Source organism: Crocodylus porosus, unplaced genomic scaffold (assembly GCF_001723895.1).
Source record: "Crocodylus porosus isolate Cpor-Errol unplaced genomic scaffold, CroPor_comp1, whole genome shotgun sequence".
Taxonomy (NCBI): Eukaryota; Metazoa; Chordata; order Crocodylia; family Crocodylidae; genus Crocodylus; species Crocodylus porosus.
The window spans coordinates 118,886,157-118,908,530 of record NW_017728931.1 but is presented as its reverse complement, the minus strand read 5'-3'; the positions used below and the strand labels follow the sequence as shown (position 1 = coordinate 118,908,530).

Below are 22,374 nucleotides of genomic sequence, written 5' to 3'. Positions count from 1 at the left end.
GATCACTGCTATAACACTTATATGAGGAACAAAACATTGATACAGGGTTCTTCAGAGGTAGGGACTGGCTAGAAGCTTCTGATGGCTAGAAGTTCAAGCTAGTCAAATTTGGCCTAGGAATATAGCACCAATGCTAAGATAGGCGGCTAGTGAGCCATTTGAACAATCTGCTAAGGCAGGAGTGATCAATTATTTCAGCTGGAGGGCTGCTTAATGAGTTTTGGTGAGCTGTCACGTGCCACAAGGGTAGCCCTCCCCTTGACAGGTGCTTGTCTGGTCACCATCATTGGACTGGAAGTCATACTTCTAACCCCCTGACCTTTGTCACTGGAAGTCCCTTCCCTTGCCCTGGAAGTGCTCCTTTTGGGAAGGGGGAGGTTGCCATCTTGGAACTGGAAAAAACCCCAAATCATATACTAAAAAAATCAAACATCTACTGTAACTTATTTTAATTTTATTTCAAAAAACTGATTTATGAGTTTCTGCAATAGCTCAAAATACAGTCTTACTCTTGTATATTGTGTGATGAAGTAAAAGGTGGGAAATGGGTATTAACTCTGGGGTTTTTAAGAGTCCTGAAGCCCTGAGTAGTTTAGAATCTGACTGCTAGAGAGATCTCTTCTCTCCTCATGTATTTATCATGGGAATTTAAGTTATTGGTGGGGCTCAATTTTTAAAATCTCTTCTGCACTGAGTTTTTGATTCCATATTTTTTAAAACATGCTTCTTTCCATTCCTGACCTGCCCTAGTCTAAATGTGGTAACACTTAAGACACAGTGCAGTTCCCACCTGATTTTTCACATATTCCTTGTGAGCTGACTGGCTAGGGACTGATCCTGATGCTGAATTAAGTATGCTTTTGGTGGCAAGAATGAGTCTGTGAGTAGTTTTGCTGAAGAAGAGGTGATATTGATAGGTCTTTGGGACCTGTGGAATTCAGCCATTTTTGTCCAGTGCCTAGAATGCTGAATGAATGGGCTGCTTTATGAACTTATGAGAATGCAACTTTTTATTTTGAGAAAATAACAATTTTTTCTCCCCCTTCTCTCCCTTTCTCTCTCTCTCTCTGTTTCAAGATCGCACTTGTAAAGTATGGAATCTGGTGACTGGACAGGAAATTATGTCTCTGGGGGGTCATCCCAACAATGTTGTATCTGTAAAATATTGCAACTATACTAGCTTGGTCTTCACAATCTCAACATCTTATATTAAGTTGTGGGACATCAGAGATTCTGCTAAATGTATTCGGACACTAACGTAAGTAGCTCACATTTCAAACACCAAGAGCAGAATAGAATGATTCTTAATTTTGAATAAGATTGTAGTAGGTTTACTAAGGAAAAAAAAAAGTAAAGATCCTGATTAGGGGTGTAATGGGATTGCAAAAAACGAACAAAATGCAGCACAGAGGCTTAGGCATGCATGCTTCCTACACAGATACATATTGACTTCCATACTGGGCTTGTAGGACTGGACCCACAACTTGGAAGTTAGAGAGGAATGCTTCCTCTTCCCTTAGAATGGTAGCACCCGAGTTTTCCCTTAAAATTTTGAGTCATAATACTTTCCAGACCTGAGCTGATGTAGTTTGCAATCCATCTGAATCCCAGCTCAGTTTAGAGGGTACAGAGCTTGTTGGTTGTCAGGCTATCTTGATGGACATAGACGAACCATACGCCACAGTTTTACCATGTGTAGAAACTTCAAACATTGTAAATCCACATATTGAGTACTTCTTTTAGTCAGTATTCAGAATTGGCCTGGATTTTTTCTATATTCAAACTAGTATCAAAAGGTAAAATGTCCTTCCATGTCTAGTAGCTTTCAGGGCTTATGGAGTTAAGGCATACTATTTTATATAGTGAAAGCCACTCAACTAAGTGATGTGGCTAGCATTACATCTACTTTGATGTAATAGCCCAAATAACTACGTGACCACTTACAGCTGGATTGGCAGTCAGTGTGGCACAACGCTGGTTTGCAACTTGAACTTGCATGTTGGAGGCCATACCAAAATGCCTTATTCACTGTCATCAAGCCCCATGCTTTCTTTTAAATTACATATGAAGTATACCTATGGAGAAAGAGTAATTTTTTTGTACTATTTAGGTCTTCAGGCCAGGCGATGATAGGCGATGCTTGCTCCGGAAGCAGTAACAGAACAGTAACCATTCCTGCTGGCGAAAACCAGATCAACCAAATTGCTTTAAACCCAACAGGCACTTTCCTTTATGCAGCTGCTGGAAATTCAGTGAGGATGTGGGACCTTAAGAGGTACTTAATTAAGGCAAAATATAACGTTTTGTAGACGGCACGTACAGTGCAGATAATAACACAGTGTTTCTTGCTCAAGGCAATATACATATTTTGTGCTTTGTAAGCCTTTAGTTCAAAGGAAGAAGGATTAGGTAGAATTCATTATGGCTACTACAGAGTTAATGGAGAAAGTCTAAAAAAAAATATTTACTAGCATGCTGAATCTTACATTAATTTATGACCTGTTATAAGAGTGAAAGGCTATGCAAAAATGGCTAAAAATTGAGTTTCAAAATATGGGGTATGAAACAGTTTTGGCTATTCTCAAGTCTCCACTCTTTTTCCCTTTATCTCTTTCTTTGCCTCCCTCTTATAAGAATGTGAGAAGTGACATATGGGGCTAACTAGTCCAGTATCCTGCGTCTGACAGTGGTAGAAATGGATGCTATAGAAGGAGAGTGTTGAATTTGCTATATCTAGAGTGATCTATCCACTTGACATCCACGATCTTTAGTTTAGAGGTGCCAGAGGAAACAACTCCAAACTTTCTGTTCAATAGCTATTAATAGATTTATAATCCATGAATTTTTGTAGTCCCTTTTTTGAACCTGGCTGTGCTTTCTGTTTCTATCACTTCCTGGGGCAATGAATCCCATCAGTTAACTATGTGTTGCATGAAGAAGTACTTTCTCTTGTTTAAAATTTGTCTCCTGCTAATTTTTTTGGTTGTCTCCTAATTCTGGTATTCAGTTATCACCTTTTATCCAGCCTTGCAGGTTAATAAACTAAAATATATGTGAGCTAGAATGGGGAGAAATTTCTGGAAGAGAAGAAAATGTGGCTTTGAGATTTGAGATATATTTACAGCCCCACTTATCCCCCTAATTTGATTCTGAAACAGCATGCAATACATGCATGCAAATTGATGCTGCCAATCTTTAATACTAAGATTCAGTCCTGCTGTGAGTTCAACTCTAAGTCAGGATCAGCCCTCAATATTGCAGCTATACCGTAAAGAAGAGTTGTTTTCTGCTCATCTACAAAGATGAACCCTTTTGCCCTATCAGCAGAAGCTGAGGCCTCTCTCTTTGCTGGCTTCTAATTTGAAACTGACCATGTAAAAAGCAAATTATAGGAATCCACCAGTTAGAGACAGTTGCTTGTTTTTAAAGCAGTTACTGAAAATGGCTTTGCAGACACTTGCACCCTGACTAATAATGGCTGTCTCTCAATGAGCTCTGATCAATTTACATAATGTATGGCTATTGAAAAATATCTATATACTGCTTATGCAGATTGGAACAGACGCGTGGAGCCACTCAAATGCAGAGAAAGGTTTAAGTGGGAATAATTGCCTGTAGTTGGAATTTTCTGATGCACAGTAAGATGCTTTCAAGCAAGTTAAACGTGTTTATTTATATTTTCCATGATTGTACATGCAGATGCCGTATATTGCATGTACAGTGGGGGCAGGGTGGTGCAGATGATGGCTAGACAACATTTTAGGATAAGTTCTGGAATACAACTGAAGATCCGTTGTGACAGGAACTGTTAGACTGTCTCTAACCGTTGTGGGGAGCACTACTTTAAAACATGCCCTTCTCAAGCATCCTCTCCTTTGATGCATGCCAAAATCTGAAAAAAATGGGTATGGAGCTGTTTCAAGAGGGAAATGTTTCAAAGGGCAGCAGCTGTTCTGTTCTCATAGTTGTGTGTGAACAGGCAGTGTTAACACTGAACTAGTTTTAAGATCATGGGAAAGGAGGGCTGGAAGGGACCTGATAAAGTAATCTAGTTCAGCCCTCTGCTCAAGGCAGGATTGTGCCTATCTAAAACATCCCAGTCAAGTGTCTGCCCAAACTCTTGAAAATTCCCAAAGAACTTACTGCATTTCTTGCTTGTCCACACATTACAGTAATAATTAGAAGATTAACACCTGCTACCTTTGAAACGGCTCCAAATGTATGCATTTCCATGTCCAGTGCCATGCAGCCCCTGTTAGCCCCGGGTGTGCACTGATAAACATGCTTGCCATGTGAGAGCCTGAAAGCAGCTACATTATGTCCTCAGTGTATCCAGTGCAAGGAACCTTGATGGCACACATGGTAGCAGGCTATTGAAAATGGAGCTACATCGTCTCTGATCTAGGCTTAAAGATGTAACAATTAAGATTCTTCTAAATCGGAGAATCTCTTTAGTCATTTATTTTCTGTTTCCAAAGATTTCAATCTACAGGAAAATTAACTGGTCACTTGGGTCCTGTCATGTGCCTTACTGTAGACCGTATTTCCAATGGACAAGATCTTATTATTACTGGATCAAAGGATCATTACATAAAGGTAATACACCCCAGTATTAGCAGTTTCCCCTTTTATTTTTATCTTTGCATCCAATAGTAGGTACAGACTTCAGCAGATATTATACAGCACAACTAATTGAGTTGTCCAAACATTGCTTGTACCCATTAGTGGCAAGGTCTGTATTCTGAACCCTCCTTACAGCTTGCTCCTCATCTATGCTTTACCTGGCTTAGAGCAGACATCAACCCCTAATGGACTAGAAAACCCATGGAAACAACATTTCCTGGAAATTACATTAGACTAACTGCCTCTTTCTGGAATTTGTTTTGTGCTTTCTGCTATGAAACAGCACGTCAACCCTTCAGCTCCTTGTACTGCTGCTTTAGATCATCAGACAGTACAAAAAGATGTATCCCTGTGGAAAATATTGGGGTTCACAGGTGGGGGGTTCCTCTGCTGCATAGCAAAAATTCTGTGCACTAGTTGTATACTTGAACATGTCATTATAGAATTATTGGAATAATGTTTGGAGTTTACTTATTGGCTTTCATAATGATTTGGCAGTTCTGCATACTGTGCAGTTTGGTACATAATTTATGTCCATTTTGCTCCATAAGATACTAAAAGGTCCTGTAAGGAATGAGATTCTTAAAATAGTTTCCAGTTTTCCCCCTAAAAATCACTCTCTGCATGCCTTCATGATAGTTGCATGATGGAACCGAAAGCAAGTTTCTGACTTATGCTTTGTTAATTGCCTGCTAAGAGCTTGCAGCATATTTGAATGAATTTTTGCTGCTCCTCTTGTTCTAGATGTTTGATGTAACTGAAGGGGCTCTTGGAAGTGTAAGTCCTACACACAATTTTGAACCACCTCATTATGATGGTATTGAAGCCCTTGCAATCATGGGAGACAATCTTTTTAGTGGATCCAGAGATAATGGAATAAAAAAGTGGGATTTGGTTCAAAAAGATCTACTTCAGGTAATGTTAAATTGTATGGATCATCTGATCGGTCTTATATCCTATAGTAACATTTGCTCAGCCATGTTTGTACACAATGTATGGGTATAGTTTATATCACACATTTCATTAAGCTACATGTTTAACAAGGAAAAAAGCAGAACTCAATATAATGTGATGAATTTAAAATTATGAGGATCATTAATTTGCATTTCTAAGCTAATTAAAATATTGTCCAATATTAATTTTTATATAAATATTGCATTGTAATTTGGTTAACGTGAGTTAACAGCACGTGCCATACTTTTTCCCTCTACACTATACTTATTTACTATATATTGAACTAGATATAGTCTAATCCAATACAGCAATATTTACAATTTTTTTTACTAAGTATATACATTCTTGTTATTTTATGTTATATTTTAGTGTGTGTTCATGTTTCACTTAATTGATAAATTCAGAACCTCATGAAATAGAGAAAAAAAATTAGTGACCTCTTCTTCCCTTATGTGCTGCTGCAAAACATGTACATTTTCTAAGAGTGTGAGATAAAGGTATTGGGTAAAATGACCTGATTATGCTGAATTTAAAAGAGAGAAATGAAGAAAATTGACATTCCTTGCCTGAATACGTACAGAAAACAATAGCAGCTACTTTAGTGAGGAGGATGTGTAAAAATAATATATAATAGAACAGCAGGATTTCTAGCTCCGAGGTCATTAGTATAGCAAAGAAACTTCATGTTGGATCTTAGGTCCCATGTAAATGTTGCACTTAAAATGTGATTAACAAGTTAATACTGTCTTAGGGTGCTTGTACACGTGACAAGGGTTTAGTTCCCCTGAATTGAAATGGTGGGTTTTTAATTTGTGAGTTTTAATTGTGACCCACCATTTCAATTTAGGGGCTTCTGTCACTGTGGTGGAACAGTGAGGGCCTGCCGTCAGCTCACCCCTATCCTACTCCCTTGCCATTGTGGGCAGGCTCTGCCCCGGGGGGGAAGAAAAAGCAACAGGGGGCCCAATCTTCCCTCTCCTCCTCCCCCCACACAGAGCCTGCCTGACTCTCCTGTGGCCAATGGATGAGCTGCTGGTGGCCCCTGGGCTGCAGGGGGCCCCTGCACCTTCCTTCCAACCAGCCATGGGGGGGAAGATCTGGGGCCCTTACAGCTTAGGGGCCACTGGCAGCTTGGCCCCCAGTCATGGAAGAGGTGGGCACTTTCCATGGGGAAAAAAAAGATTGGGCTCCCTACTTTTTTTTACCTGGTGGAGCCAGCCTGTGTGAACTGATGCCAGGCCATGCAGTCCCTGGTCTGTGGGCGGGGTACAGCGGTGCCCCCTGGGGCCTCCTGGGCAGGGTGCTAGCTAGGCAGGTGCTAATTCAGCTTGCAGGCAGTACCTGGCCTGATCCAATGGTACAGGAGGTGTTGGAAGCCTGGGCTTGGGCTCCCAGTGCCCCAAACACTGCCCCCGCCATCTGGGACTGCCCAGGAACAGTGCATGGGACCTACCCTACAGCACTACAGGAAGGCCTCAGGAGGGTGGCTGAGTGTGCTGGTGGCCTGAGAAAGTGGCAGTGTTGGTGCACAGGGTGCTGGTAGCCTGCCAAGCCTGAGCTTCTGCAAGCCAATCGAGGCTTTCAGCACTCCATGCACCATTCCCCACTGCCTTCTCTGGCCACCAGACATGTACACATGCACAATTTTTTTTATTCACAGTGGGACAATTTGCTCCAATCAAACTAAAATACATCCAAGGTGGTCTAAGTTGCCACACACAAATTTTACCACAAAAAAAATCATGCATTTGTACATGGTGACACCATTATGTTAGACAAATGACAGTTTTTCATTACTTTTTGTCAGATGTTCATGGCCCTACCATCATGTGTACAAGTGCCCATAAAGAATAATATGGCAATGTGTTCAGGCAACTAATGGTGTGAAAATAAGGGAAAACTTCCACAAAATTATTCCACAAAATACGTAGCAATGTTGTGGCTGGTGTCCATCATGCCTTAAATTGAATGTGTGGCAGGGTCCTCATCATGGAGCTTGATGCCAGCTTTATGATGGAGCTTGGGTGACAGCTCCCCCCTTTTGGCAGGCTGACAGCCCTGTGGTACAGCCCTACATGGGGCTACACCTCTTTGTCTTTGGCATGCCAAGTCAGGGCAGTTTATCAGCTGGGCCAGGGGTGCCAGATTGCAGGGAGTCACAGGGTTCTGCAAACCAGCACATTGACTGCCTTGTGTAGCTCTCAGGGAGCTGTGGAGCTAGACTCTCGATGTATCCTGGCCACACGGACCCTAAGATAGGGTGAGGTTCCTTGATCCCAGGGTCCCCATACTCCGGGACCTTTGAAAGCCCAGCTGCACTCAGTTTTCTGACATCTCCAATGTATGGAGAAATCAGGATCATGGAGCCTCTCCTGCATTCCAAGGTCCTGTGCACTAGGACTTTAAAAAACAAACAAACGCATGTGCAGGAGAGCTGTGCACCAGGTTTACTGGCTTCCTGGTGCACTGGGCTCTGGGAGTCATCTGGAAACTTTGGTATGGTTCCAGGGATGAGATTGACAATCAGCTGATTGTCGGTTCCAGCCTTGGGACCCACCAGAGTCTCAACCTGGATCTGGTGCAGTCTCGGGGTAGGACCAGCAATCAGCCTCAGGACTGCCCTGGTTCACTGGGCACCTGGTCTTCAACTTGCCAATGCAGGAGGGGCCTGGGATTATGATCCTGTCCTGCCCTGCACTGACAAGTAGTAATGGCAGGATTGGGACCTGAGCCAGAATTGCATGTCTTGCCATGCACATGTGGCATGGCAGGAGGGCATGTTTTTTGGGAGGGGGGAACAGATCCCATTGCACCATTAAGTGAATGAGTGCCAGGGAGTTAGTTATATTTAAATAAATATAGCAGTAACTCTATGACCCAAAGTTAATGCATTATGAAACTCTTGTTAACAATCATAAAGCTGTGCATTGCATATTTCTTCTTTGTTTTATAATATTCTGTGGGATGATTACTCCAGAGGGAAAGAAAATATAGGTAGAGGCCAAAGCAAGGTGTTAAAATATAATGAAGTTTGAAGTTAAAACCCAGTCATGTTCCAAATTAAGCCAATGGCAGCAAGCTTGAGCCATTAGTTTCCTGCAGTGGGTCTCAAATTGATATTATTGGCATCTTGTTTGGGCACCTTACAGCTTTTTGAATCAGCAGTAAACTGGAAGTGCTTATCCTCAGTAAAAAGGTCATGTTTTTTCATGAGAGTTTCTTAAATACTGTGTATATAAAAGGGGGGCAGAAGGACATAGCTTTTGAAGAACAGTTTTTGAGTTTGTTTTCATGTAGATTATAAGCATCTTTCATATTTACAGGTTTGGGGTTCATTGTTTTTAAGGCTGAATTTTATCTACTGTTTTGGAGTCATTGCATTGTTTATGTCTGTCAGTAAAATGTACATTGAGCTATACAGTTCTTTTATTTGCCATTCAGCTCTTGTCAGCTTGTATGGGTTAGGCAGATAGATTCTGCTGCTGTGAACTTTGTATTTGTTTTTTGGTCTGCAAGATCTTTTAGCTCTTCATATGTTCAAAATTCTGTACAAACATTAACTAGCTCTTAATACAAAAGCTCGGTGGAAATATTATCCTCACTTACAGGTAAACTGAAAAGGTTTGATATGTCAGTGGACACATAGTTGGTCTGTGGCAGACCTGGAAATTTGGGGTTAGAACTTAGGATTTTTTGATTCCTTGGGATCATGATTTGTGACTGTTTGTTTTTCAGCAAGTTCCTAACGCACATAAGGACTGGGTGTGCGCTCTTGGACTGGTGCCTGGCTCACCTGTTCTGCTCAGTGGTTGTAGAGGAGGTATTCTGAAGCTCTGGAATGTGGATACGTTTGCACCCATTGGAGAGATGAAGGGTCATGACAGTCCTATCAATGCAATCTGTACCAACTCCAGCCAGATTTTTACAGCGGCAGAGTGAGTTTTTCTAATGCTGTTTCCCATAAAAACGCTTGTCTTTGTCTTATTCGAGAGAGTCACATTCTGTCCCCACAAATTAATTCAGGCCCTCATGAGTGGCCTCAGTACTTTGCAGTAAATTCAAGAGGTTATGGTGCTCCAAATTGTCTGCACTGTAGGGATCATTATAGAAACAAGGCACTAAAGCAGGAGTGGCCACGGCTGCCATATGTGGCACAGGCAGCTTGTGTGTGTGGAACATGGTAGATTAGGGAGGAAATAGCACAATAGCAAATAGAGCAGGAAGCAGAAAACAGAGCAGCAGATCAGGCAGAGGAAGGGGATTTAAGTGGCACTTTGGGAGGGTTGGAAGTTAATTTGTGGCACACCTGCCAAAAAGGTTACTGCTCCTTGCACTAAATATCCACGCTTGGCCCATCAGATAGGACATGTGAAAATTCCTGTAGATCTGGAGACAACCCCAGAGGTCATGCTTTTGTTGCCCTCGCACACAGCAAATGTTGTAAGCAGAAACTGAAAATAACTCTTTGCAATCCACCTCTAATGTCTAAGGTTTCACGTTCAGACTTGCATTATGCAGTAGAAGTGAAAACTATGTATGATTAATGATAGTAGGCCAAATCCTCCTTTTTTTGCTCAGTCTGAGAACCTATAATGGAAATATAAGTACATTCAGCTGGGACCAACTTAGGTGCAGTTGTTCCTTCACGTGACAGAAAATCCCCCCTCCCCAAACACCTGAGATAGCAGGGGTATGACCAAGAGAAATACCAAACTCTGCAGAAATTTATCTACAAAGCATAATATGAGCACAGGGACTAGTAAGGTGAACATAATTAAGCTTTTGTGTTATGTACAGAGGCACTTAACTTCAGTGTTGTTTAAATGAGAAGCAACTCATTGCTGAAGTTGTTGGTGTTCACGTTGATGAAAATTGGGACGCTTATATTTAGGCAACCAAATTCATTGGGATTTGATATCCAGTTTTATGTGCATATGTTTGAAAACATTGATCATATATGTTTTGAAATGTATATCTTACATAAACCTGATACTAATTTATTTAGTTTATAAACAAGTGAAAATGTCTATCCTAAGCAGTAAGTGATCTAGCATGTTCATAACTGTCTCAGATCTGTCCACGGGAGCCCCCCAGAGCCCTGGGTTTCTTCCTGCTGTTTCACTGTTTGTCCCAAGAACCAGACTGAGGTTGCTCTGGGATAATTCTTTATTCTTGCGTGCCTCAGCTCCACTGTCCTTACATTGGACCCCACAGCTGCAGCAAGAAAATGTCTGCCAGCTCCAGTTGGCCTTTCCTTTGGGCTGTGAAAGAAATTTAGCTCCCTCTTTCTGTAGAAAGGGCTAGCCTGGAATATCACTGGCCCAGCGATCACTCTTTCCACAGGCAACCAGTAAGGAGGCAAAACAACCAAAGGATTTATTATGTACAATAAAAGGATTACACAAGCAAAAATGACCATGAATTAGAAGACAGAAAACAAAATGTACAGTTTCTTACCCTCTCATCTGGCCATATTCTCCTTAGACCTCTTGAGAACCATGCCAGTATCTCTAGAATTCAGCTTTCCTGCTGATTCTACCAGGCCTGGCTGCTGGGACCACTGAACCTCCAAAACCTGGGATTCAAAACATGAGAATTCTAACATACCTACACTCTAAGAAGCCTCCAAGGCCAGCCTCCCTCCCCCCCAAAATCAGAATTATTCTAGTTGCTTATGAAAAACCAGAGTCCTCCAGAAATTTCTGATCTCCCTGAAGTACCTAGAACCCCTCTGGCTGAAGGGCCCTTTCTTGTGGATGCCTTTACTATAGGGGAGTTGATTTCACCATGCATGCCATGCAGCAAACCCCAAAGGCAATGCGGTTTTCAGATAAATCCATGACAGTAACACAATAAAATCTCATCAGCATTAAGGTAATCAGTGGAATCTTGAACACCTACAGAAACCCTTTTCCACCTCTTCATGTTTGCAGAAAGCAACCTTTTAGTCCTCTGCAAATATTTCTCAGATAGTTGTCTTGCATAATGTATGTAAAGTTGCCAAATAAAGGGGACTTGAAACCAATGGAAAGAGCAAAGTCCATCACCAAATATGGGGAATTTCAAATTACATCTAGGAGTCCTGATGCCAAATGTCCTGCTGAGGCTCCTCTCCTTTGCAACGCGGCAGAATATAGGAAATGTATGTATATGTCTAATGCAAAGTATTTTCAGTAAACATGCAGTTGTTTAGTCCAGTAGTAGGTGATGTATTTTACTAGGCTATGCTGCCACTAATAGAAAAGTTTATACATGTGTTGCACATGTGGAAAGGAAAACTTTAAAAACAGTCCTGGCTGGGGAAAGCCCTCTGTGAGGCATTGGCCGCAGTGTAGGGCAGGTACAGAGATGCAGAATGGATGTCACCCCTAGACATCGGGGGCCTAAATGGGCAGTCTCACACCTGGGTAACATCTGAATCAGTTTTCCATCAAGGCATCACAGGCGAAAGAGGGGTGGGCGGTTGGCCCAGAAACAGGTGGGCAGGTTGAGATCTAACCAGCACCGGGAAAGCCCCCTGTTGCAGGCTACCATTCCTGCTGCATTCATCCCGCTCTGCCTTAACACATACAAGACAGACAAAGTTCTTTGGGTCAATTTGATATTTTTTATTAGACCAAATGAATAGTTGGAGAAGTATATCTTAGCAAGCTTTTGGGTTTAAAAACCCTTCATCAGGCTGAGGAAGCATCTGCAGTTAATTAATGTGTGTGCTCCTCCTGGATGGAATGAATAATAAAGAAACCACAGGCTTTATTTGAATAAAAAGAAATAAATATTTTATTTTTCTCTTCTCTTCTTAGTAGCAGATCTTAGTCCCATCTTTTGAAACTGTTTTATGAACATGTAGGTGTATTGGTTCTCAGATGTGGTCTGTGGAGCCATGACTGGTCACTCAGGAATGGCTGTTCTCTGCTATACATTTCATTAAAAGACTGCTACCTGCAAATAAAATACTCTCCTAGTGTTACTTTTCTATTCATAGATTCATAGAATGTAGGCTTGAAGGGACCTTGGAAGATCATTGGTCCAACCTCACTGCACCAAGCAGGAAAGACAGCTGGGGTCAAGTGACCTCAGCAAGGTGACCATCCAGTGTCCTCTCGAAGATCTCCAGGGTAGGCAATTGCAGCACCTCTGGAGGAGCTTATTCCATAGTTTGGATACCTTAAGTGTGAAGAAGTTTTTTCTAATGTTGAGCCTGAAACAGTCTTCCAGGAGTTTATGACCATTGCTCCTGGTTTTCCCCAAGGGTGCTCTGGTGAACAATTGTTCACCGAGCCCTTGATGTATGCCCCAACATGGCTGTAAACTGCTACCAAGTCCCCTCTCAGTCAGTTATTACCCCCAGGTCTTTTTCATTCATAGTGCTGGTCAGATTGGCATTGCCAAGCCTGTAGGTGTGCAGGGGATTGTTTGTACGCAAGTGGAGCACTTTACATTCCTTGATGTTAAACATCATCTGGTTCTGATCTGCCCAACTTGCCAGCTTGTCTAGGTCTGCCTGTATCTGCAACCTATCTTCAAATGTGATCACACTTCCACATAACTTGCTGTTGTCCACGAACTTGGCCAGTGAGCTCTTCACCCCTGCATCCAAATCACTGATGAAGATGTTAAAAAGAACTACCCACCTGTCTCGCAGTTAAGCCCACAATCTTCCAATTTTCTTATGAGAACATTGTGGGATACCAGATCAAAAGCTTTTTGGAAGTCAGGGTATACAGTGTCAGCCCCCTTTCTCTTATCCAGGTGGCAAGTGACCTGATCATAAAAGGAGATGAGGTTGGTAAAACAAGACCTGCCTGCAACAAAGCCATGCTGGCTGTTGTTCAAAATCCTACCTTCTGCAAGCCTATCTCATATAGACTCCTTGATGAATTTTTCCAGGATTTTCCCTGGGATAGAAATTAGGCTAATTGGCCAAGTTACCTGGGTCCTTCCTCCTCCCCTTCTTGAAAATGGGCCCAGCACAGGCCCTCTTCCATTCCTCAGGGACCTCTTTGGAGCACCATGAGTTTTGGAACAGCTTTGCCAGGGGTTCTGCTATGACTTCAGCCAGCTCCTTCAGCATCCTCTGATGAAATTCATCCGGGCCTGCTGATTTATGTCTTCATGTTTTAATTGGTCTCACACCAGTTCTGTGGCAACTGTTGTTGTTTCTGCGGTGGTTGTTCCTACCCTGCTCCTTCCATACCCTATCTGGCATGTGTTTCCCCTTGGCCCTGTGAAATACCAAAGCAAAGTAGTCATTCAGGAGTTCAGTTTTCCCCTGAGTGCTGGTAACCAGCTCTCTTGAGTTGTTGAGCAGTGGCCCCACACTCCCATTTTTTTTTCCTGTTCCCTACATATCTAAAGAAGGACTTTTTGTTGTCCTGGGCATTGCTTATTTTAGTTCAGTTGCTGCCTTAGCCCTTCTAATCTGTTCCCTACAAGTGTGGACCATTGTTGTATAGTCCTCCTTGGGGCATGCCCTAAGTTTCCATTGTTTGTACACCTCTTTCTTCTTTCTTAAGAGGACCATGATTTCCCTGTTTAGCCAAGAGGGCTTCCCAGCCCTTTTGCTACCTCTCCTCCTATGTATGCAAATCTTGCAGCATAATATGAATGTAAACAGTAGGGGACTTTTACCTGTCCCAGTAGTTAGGGAACTTCTGCTGTGGTATTTCTAATATTAAATAACCTTTTGCAAATAACAGATAGCTTTGTTTACTTACCACATACAGTGGTCATATTTCAATAACAATGTATTTTCCTAAGCAAACTAGCCAACTACCTGAGCTAATAAGACTTCTTTAAAAAAAGAAAAAAGAGAAGAAGGCTGGGGCTTGGGGGGGAATGGGGTACCTGCCCTGACAGTGGCTTTAACCTAAGATGTAGCTTCAGACAAAATAAAGATAACTAGGCGTTTATAAAAAATCACTTCTATATCATGTATTTATATTTAGAAGTAGCTTGAAATAAATTACCAAGTTAAATGGTTTGAGGAACTGAACTTAAACATTTCTTCTTTTTTCACTTTCTCTGTATTTTGATATTGCTAATGTTTTTCAGTGATCGAACTGTGAGGATCTGGAAAGCTCGCAATGTACTAGATGGACAGATATCAGATACTGGAGAAACAAGTGAAGATATTGCCAGTAATTAAACTTCAGTTGAAATCATGGACATATATGAATACTGTGATAAAATGCTGTGTGTACCATTTTTGTGCACTTTGCACGTTTATTAGGTAAACACTGACAACTGGAGTAAACTGGTAGATGCAGCTGGTCCAGGTGGGAAATGTGTCGTGCTGTACTAGAACCACTGTTCTTAAAACACGTACTCTGTTACTGTATTTTCAAAAAAACCACAATCCTATTGGTAATATGCTTGAGTCTCACTGAGATTATATATATCTATAAATATATATCATGGCTGGATTTGTGTGCATAAATACAATATTTGCAATTTAAACGAACTGGAAAGCAGTCTGCTCTGATGACAGTCTCAGAATTGTATTCTGGAGTACAAGATATTCTGCTGTACTTCACTGACAGTGATCAGCTGGTTTGCAATTTAAGATGATGTGGAATCATGATTCATTTGTAGTCCTATTAATAAATCTTTAATTGGGATAGTTGGTTTGAAATTCTGAAAGGCTACTTGCATTGCTGTTGTTAAAGTAGACTGAAAAAAACCTCTCAAAGTTGTTAGTGTGACAGATATCTCTGACATGACTGTACCTTGCTAACAGTGAATGCCATAAAATTTGTGTTAATGTTGGCATATAATTCTTGTTGACCAAAGTTGTGCAGCTATATATACATTGTGCTCAGGACTAGAACTAAATACTGTTAAACTGTTGTTTTACTAGAGCTTTGCCTATATTCTGTAATGACCAGTATTCTTAGTGTCAGAACAGAATTGTATCTTAATCTATTTTTCTTATGGATTTGTTTGTATCATCTCACATTTTTTTTCTTATTTTAAACAGCAAAATGTCTTTCCTTTTATCTAATTTTATATGCTGCTAAATATATTTTAAATACACTATGTTTTGCAAAAATTGGCAGTTGTTATGAGAATTGAACCACCTGCATAGGAAAAGCTATGTAAATAGATGGTTGTACAAAGAGAATATCTTATCTTGTGCCTGTATGAATTTTAAAGCAATGTAGAGTGTGGATATTATAAGAGGATGTATAATTTATCCAGCTGCTCAAAATATTAATTTGTAAATTCTGCAAGTTTTAAGTGTTATAGATTAAAAAACAGTGTTTGGGTGTTGAAGGGTTTTTTTTGGTAGAAAATATCAGCCTGTAAATTGTAGCTTGTTGAGGTAATGCTTAAATAAACTTGTGAACGTCAACTTCTCCTTTGTGCTTCTTTCACTATACTGGCAAGAGGGAACACGTTATAAATGTGAAGATGTATGGGTCCAAAATGATGTGAAAGACATGGGTTTCATTCACTGCACCCTGGCAAATGCTGCTTACTCCAAAATAAGATGCCTCCACTCCCCCCATTTAACATGGTGATGGGGCGGGGTTGGGACGGAAGGCCCTTGTCCTGAAACCGAGTACAGCAAATGCTGTGTTAACCGGCACTTTATTAGCCGGAAAATTCTACTAACCAGCATCCGAGGGACATGGCAAAAGTGAAACTGGAAGTACCGCTTCCATAGGACTTCTGGTTTTGCTGCTGCAAGCCGAGCTTTTCTTTGTCACTTCTTCAGCCCACAGCCTGGGGCAAAACAACCTGCGCGGGGCCCCCCTCCCTGTCCCTCCGCACACTGATGCCGGTGAGTGCACCAGATGGTGCACATTTGATTAACCAGCATATTTGATTAACTGGCATCCCCCATTCCCGGGGGATGCTGGATAACAGAGCTTTTACTGTACAAACAGTGGAAGGGCAGGCTGTTGCTGTGGCTACAGCTCTGGTACTGACCCTCAAGCCTAACTAAACTAGGATCAATGGTAGGCCTATCCCCTGGTCCCATCCAAAATGTCACTTAGAAATTCAAAATATATTAATTTATTCTGGCTAGTGGCTGAAGATAGGAATAATCACTTCAGCCAATGACACCAACCTCTGGGGTAAAGCGTCCATGGCTGAGGACAGGAGTGTGATCCAGGCAGATCTTGACAGGCTCACGAAATGGGCAGACGAGAACCTGATGGTGTTCAATACTGAAAAATGCAAGGTTCTCCACCTTGGGAGGAAAAACCTGCAGCATGCTTATAGGCTCAGCAGTGCTACTCTGGTTGGGACCACAGATGAAAGTGACTTGCGGGTCATGACTGACCACAAGGTGAACATGAGCCTTCAGTGTGATGCTGCAGTTAGTAAAGTGATCAAAATGCTTCTCAAGCAAATCCCGGGATGGCATTCTCCTGTTGTACTCGGCCTTGGTGAGGCCGCAGCTGGAGTACTGCATCCAATTTTGGGCTCCACAATTCAAAAAGGATGTGGAGAAGCTTGAGAGGGTGCAGAGAACAGCCACGTGTATGATCAGGTCAGGAAAACAGGCCTTATGATGAGAGGCTGAGAGCCATAGGGCTCTTCAGCCTGGAAAAGCGTGGGCTCAGGGGTGATCTGGTGGCCACCTGTAAGTTTATCAGTGGTGCTCATCAGGAACTGAGGGAATGTCTGTTCACCAGAGGGCCCCAAGGGATGACGAGATCAAATGGTCACAAACTCTGCTGTGACCGATTCAGGCTGGACATAAGAAAGAACTTCTTCACTGTCTGAGCACCCAAGGTTTGGAACAGACTGCCACCAGAGGTGGTTCAAGCACCCACTTTGAATGCCTTCAAGACACATTTGGATGCTTATCTTGCTGGGATCCTATGATCCCTACTGACTTCCTGCCCCTGGGGCAGGGGACTGGACTCGATGATCCTCCAGGGTCCCTTCCAGCCCAAATGTCTATGAAATCTATGTGTTACAGCAGCATTTAAACATTCCAGTAAAGAATCTGGGTCAGCACAGCTTGTGACAAAGCAGGTAGACCCTGCCCTAGTCTGTATACTAAACAGTAACAGGACAGAAAAAGAGACAAACCTTGAAGTCCCTTATTTGAAAATTTCTCAGTTTGACAAAGAATTCATGTTTTAATTTAAGGTCCCTCCTCTAGGGAAGGTTTCCAAAGTGCTAGCTTCGATTTGCATATAATAATTATGTTCACACTGTTAGGAAATGTGTACCGGGAGTTAAAGTAAGCTCTTGCCCATTATTTTCTGACTGCCTAAAAGGTAAGTGCTTGAAAAATTAGGGTCATAAATTTAGTGGCAATTATATGTTAGCTTCCTAACTGTGAGTGAATGTGGCCATGACTCAATTTGTTCTGTCTTTTTGTATCATATGTCTGTTTGCTTTATGGTCGGAGAGCAAGAAACACAAAGCTGCCTGTGTTCTCCCACCACCCCAGGCAGGCATTCCCAGGACTTCAGGAGCCCAATCCTTCATGGCCCAGGAACTTCCCTGTAGGAGAATTCCTGGGGTGCACAAGATTATGCTGCTGAAGCCCCAGGAGAGCTTGCCTGGGTTTCCCTGTTTGCAGAGGTGCATCCAAGGATTCCCCTGGTATGGGACCTGGTGTCAGCAAGGACCAGTGTGAGTCCTAGCACAACATGATGGTGTGGGACCTGGTACAGCATCATGGAGTGGTGCAGACCTTACCATGGCACATAGTATGGTGGCATGGGGTAACCCTGGTCCTGGCACAAGTCAGCAAAGGTCCTGGGGAACACCTGGGCTTTCCTCTGCCTCTCAGGTGGTGGTTGATGGAGACTCCTTTCTGTGGGGGACAGAGGTATCCATCTGCTGGCCTGACTTTTCTCAGGAGGTCTGTTGCTTGCCTGGAGTCCAGATCTGAGTTGTCATGAAAGATTACCAAGACTTATCTGGCCCTCTGACTACTATCTTATGCTGCTCATCCATGTGGGCAGCCATGATACTGCCAGGGATAACCCTGAGCAGATCAAAAGTGGCTGGGGTGCAAGGGTGAAGGGACAAGTGCAGGTGGTGGTCTTCTCGATCCTCCTGGTCAAGAAGAAGGGCCCAGGCAGAAATGGATGCATTCTGCAGATCAATGCATGGCTACACGGATGGTGTTGCCAGCAGGGCTATGGCATTGTCAACCATGGGACATTGTGTCAAGAAGAGGGATTGCTAGGAAGAGACGAGCCACATGATGAAGAGAGGGAAGAGCTTCTTCACAGACAGGCTCACTAACATAGTGAGGAGTGCTTTAAACTAGGTTTGCTCAGTGATGGAGACCAAGGGTACCTATACACGTACAGTGAGGCTGCTCCGATGTGCTGTAATTACAGCGTGTCAAAGCAGAATCAGTTAATTGAAACTGCTGGAACATGATAATTGCCATGTTCCAGCAGACTTCAGCGTCACATGCATCAAAGTCCCCATGCTGAAAAATGGCAGCGGAGGTGCTTTAACTAAAGCTCATTTGATGCTTTAGTTAAAGCACCCTAGCCACCATTTTTCAGTGTGGGGACACTGATATGTGTGATGCTCTCAGAGCCACTCTCCCTCCCAGAGCACATGTATAAACACCCCAAAGCCCTGAGCTAAGTGGGGAAGGGAGTGCTCTGGAGGAAGCACAAGCATGAGTGGACACCAGCGGGAGGCCTCCTCATTCTTCCTAAGAAAGTAGGGCAATCAGCTAGTTACGTCAAGTGTCTGTAAACAAATGCATGGAGCCTGGCAAATGAGCAGGAAAAATTCGAAGTCCTTGCACAGTCCTGGATCTATGATGTGATTGGGATCCCAGAGAGTTGGTGGGATAGCTCACAGGACTGGAGTCGTGTCATGGATGGGTATAAACTGTTCAGGAAGAACAGGCAAGGGAGAAGAGGAAGAGGAATTGCATTATAGCTAAAAGAGTTGTGTGATTGCTCAAAGCTTCAGTATGAACTGGAGACAGGTCTGTTGAATGTCTCTGGGTTAGGGTCAGAGGGGAGAGCAACAAAGGTGGTGTGGGTCTGCTATAGACCACCAGACCAGGAGGATGAGGTGGAGGAGGGCTTTATTCAAACAGCTATCAGAAGTTTCCCAATCACAGGCCCTTGTTTTCATGGGAGACTTCAATCACCTGACATCTTCTGGGATGGCAATACAGCAGTGCACAGCCAATCCAGGAATTTTTTGGAGAGTGTTGTGGACAACTTCGTGGTGCAAGTGCTGGAGCAGCCAACTAGGGGCGATGCTCTTCTTGACCTGCTGCTCACAAACAGCGAAGAATTGGTGGAGAATGTAATAGTGGATGGCAACTTGAGCAGCAGTGACCATGATATGATTGAGTTCAAGAAGAAAGGGAAGGAAGGAGAGTAGCAGAGTAAGGATGCTGGACTTCAGAAAAGCAGATTTTAATTCAGTCAACTGAAGGGCAAGATCCCCTGGGAGGCCAGTCTGAGGGGGAAGGGAGTCCAGGAGAACTGGTTGTATTTTAAAGAAACTTTCCTGAGGGAGCAGGAATGAACTATACCAATATGCAGGAAGACTAGCAAGTATGGCAGAAGACCAGATTGGTTTAGCAGGGAACTCTTCAGTGAACTAAAACACAGAAAGGAAGCTTACAAGTGGAAACTTGGAAAAACAACTGAGGAGGAGTATAAGGGTATGGCTTGGGCATGCAGGGATGAAGTCAGGAAGGCCAAAGCCCAAGTGAAGTTGCTGCTAGCAAGGGACATGAAGGGTAATGAAGGATTTCTATGAGTATGTCAGCAGCAAGAGAAAGATAAGGGAATATGGGTCCCTTCCTAAATGGGGACAGCAACTTAGTGACAGATGATGTGGAAAAGGCTGACGTACTCAATGCATTTTTCACTTGTCTTTACAGGCAAGGTCTGCTCCCAGACTACTGTACATGGCAGCACAGTTCAGGGAGAAAGTGAGCAGCCAACAGAGGCAAAAGAACAAGTTTTTTTAAAAAAGCTGGACGTGTACACGTCCATGGGGCTGGATGCACTGCACCTGAAGGTGCTGAGGGAGTTGGCTGATGTGATTGCAGAGCCACTGGCCATCATTTTTGAAAAATGATGGTGTTTGGGAGAGGTCCCAGATGATTGGAAAAGAGCAAATACAGTGCTCTTCTTTCAGAAAGGGAAGAAGGAGGATCCAGGGATCTACAGACCAGTCAGTCTCATCTCAGTCCCTGGAAAAATTGTGGGGCAGGTTCTCAAGGAATCTACTTCTAAGCGCTTAGAGGAGAAGGTAATTATGAATAGTTTGCATTGATTCACCAAGGCATGCCTAACCAACCTGATTGCCTTCTAGAATGAGAAGCCTGGCTCTGTGGATGCAGGGAGAGCAGTGGAAATGACATGCCATGACTTTAGCAAGGCTTTCGATAGGTCTCCCACAATGTTTCTGAAAGCAAGCTAAGGAAATACAGGTTGAATGAATGGACTGTAAGGTGGGATAGAAAACTGGCTGGACTGTCAGGCTCAAAGGGTAGTAATCAATGGCTCAATATCTAGTTGGTAGCCGGTACCAAGTGGAATGCCCCAGGGGGTTGGTCCTGGGGCCAGTTTTGTTCAAAATCTTCATTAGCGACTTGGAAGATGGGTATTGGAGTACACCCTCAGCAAATTTGCAGATGACACCAAGTGGGGGGGGAAGTAGTAGATATGTTGGAGGGTAGGGTTAGGTTTCAGAGAGACTTAGATAAATTAGAGGATTGGACCAAAAGAAATCTCAGGAGCTTCAATAAGTACAAGTGCACTTAGGACCAAGCAATCCCATGTACTGGTACAGGCTGGGGCCCGGCTGGCTAAGCAATAGCTCTGCAGAAAAGGACCTGGGGATTACAGTAGACAATAAGCTGAATATGAGCCAACATAGTGTGCCTTTTTTGTTAAAAAGGCTAATGGTATATTGGGCTGCATTATTAGGAGTGTTGCCAGCAGATCGAGGGAAGTGATTTGTCTCCTCTGTTTGGCACTGGTGCATTGGCATCTGGAGTACTGTGTCCAGTCTTGGGACTCCCATTCAAGAAATGATGTGGACAAATTGCAGAAAGTCCAGCAGAGGGCTACAAAAATGATTAGAGGGCTGGGGCACATGACTTCTGAGGAGAAGCTGATGGAACTGGGGTCACTGAGACTGGAGAAGAGAAGACTTGGGGGGGGGGGCAGGATTTAATAGCAGCCTTCAGCTACCTGAGGGGCAGTTCCAAAGAGGGCTGAGCTAGACTGCTCGGTGGTGGCAGGTGAGAGAACAAGGAATAATGGTCTCAAGTTGCAGCAGGGAAGTTTAGATATGAGGAAAAACTCTGTCATGAGGAGGGTAGTAAATCATTGTAACAGCTTACCCAGAGAGCTTGTAAAATCTCTATCCTCTGAAGTTTTTTAAGACTTTGGGATGATCTAGTTGGGCATAATCCTGCTTTGAGCAGGGGGTTGGACTAGATGGCTTTCTGAGGTTCCATCCAACCCTAATTTTCTATGTTTCTCAGAAACCCGGAGGTCCCTTGTTTGCAGAGGCACACCCCCTGCCTCAGGGAACCAAGCCTGTGGGACGGTGGGCAATATCTGTTTTATCCAATGAGGTGGATCAACCATGCTGGGTCACATCCTGGAATAGCTGATTTGCTGCTTTGGCGACATCTGTTTATACCCTTAGGAACTTGCTCAAAATTCCCCTCTTTCCTTGGTGGAACAGAATTGAAACAAAGTGTAAGTGGATATAGTGGATCCCTTCTGAGCATTCTCAGAAGGACACATCTAGTTGCCCAAGACTAAGATTTAAATCTGTGTGAGTGGCAATAAATTCCACGTACATATCTGA

General features: G+C 43.0%; 1 protein-coding gene across 6 annotated transcripts in view; it reads left to right on the top strand.

Annotated features, from left to right (window-relative positions):
• The window catches only part of KIF21A (kinesin family member 21A), a 144,757-nt gene extending 128,826 nt beyond the window's left edge, over positions 1-15,931 (top strand). For all 6 annotated transcript variants that reach the window (XM_019543530.1, XM_019543529.1, XM_019543528.1 and 3 more), the window contains 6 exons: positions 1,078-1,258; positions 2,111-2,275; positions 4,479-4,596; positions 5,368-5,538; positions 9,313-9,512; positions 14,632-15,931. In XM_019543530.1, the coding sequence (XP_019399075.1) occupies positions 1,078-1,258; positions 2,111-2,275; positions 4,479-4,596; positions 5,368-5,538; positions 9,313-9,512; positions 14,632-14,725 (929 nt within the window). In that variant the 3' untranslated portion in view covers positions 14,726-15,931. The remainder of the gene's footprint in view (positions 1-1,077; positions 1,259-2,110; positions 2,276-4,478; positions 4,597-5,367; positions 5,539-9,312; positions 9,513-14,631) is intronic.
• Positions 15,932-22,374: the final 6,443 nt, after the last annotated feature.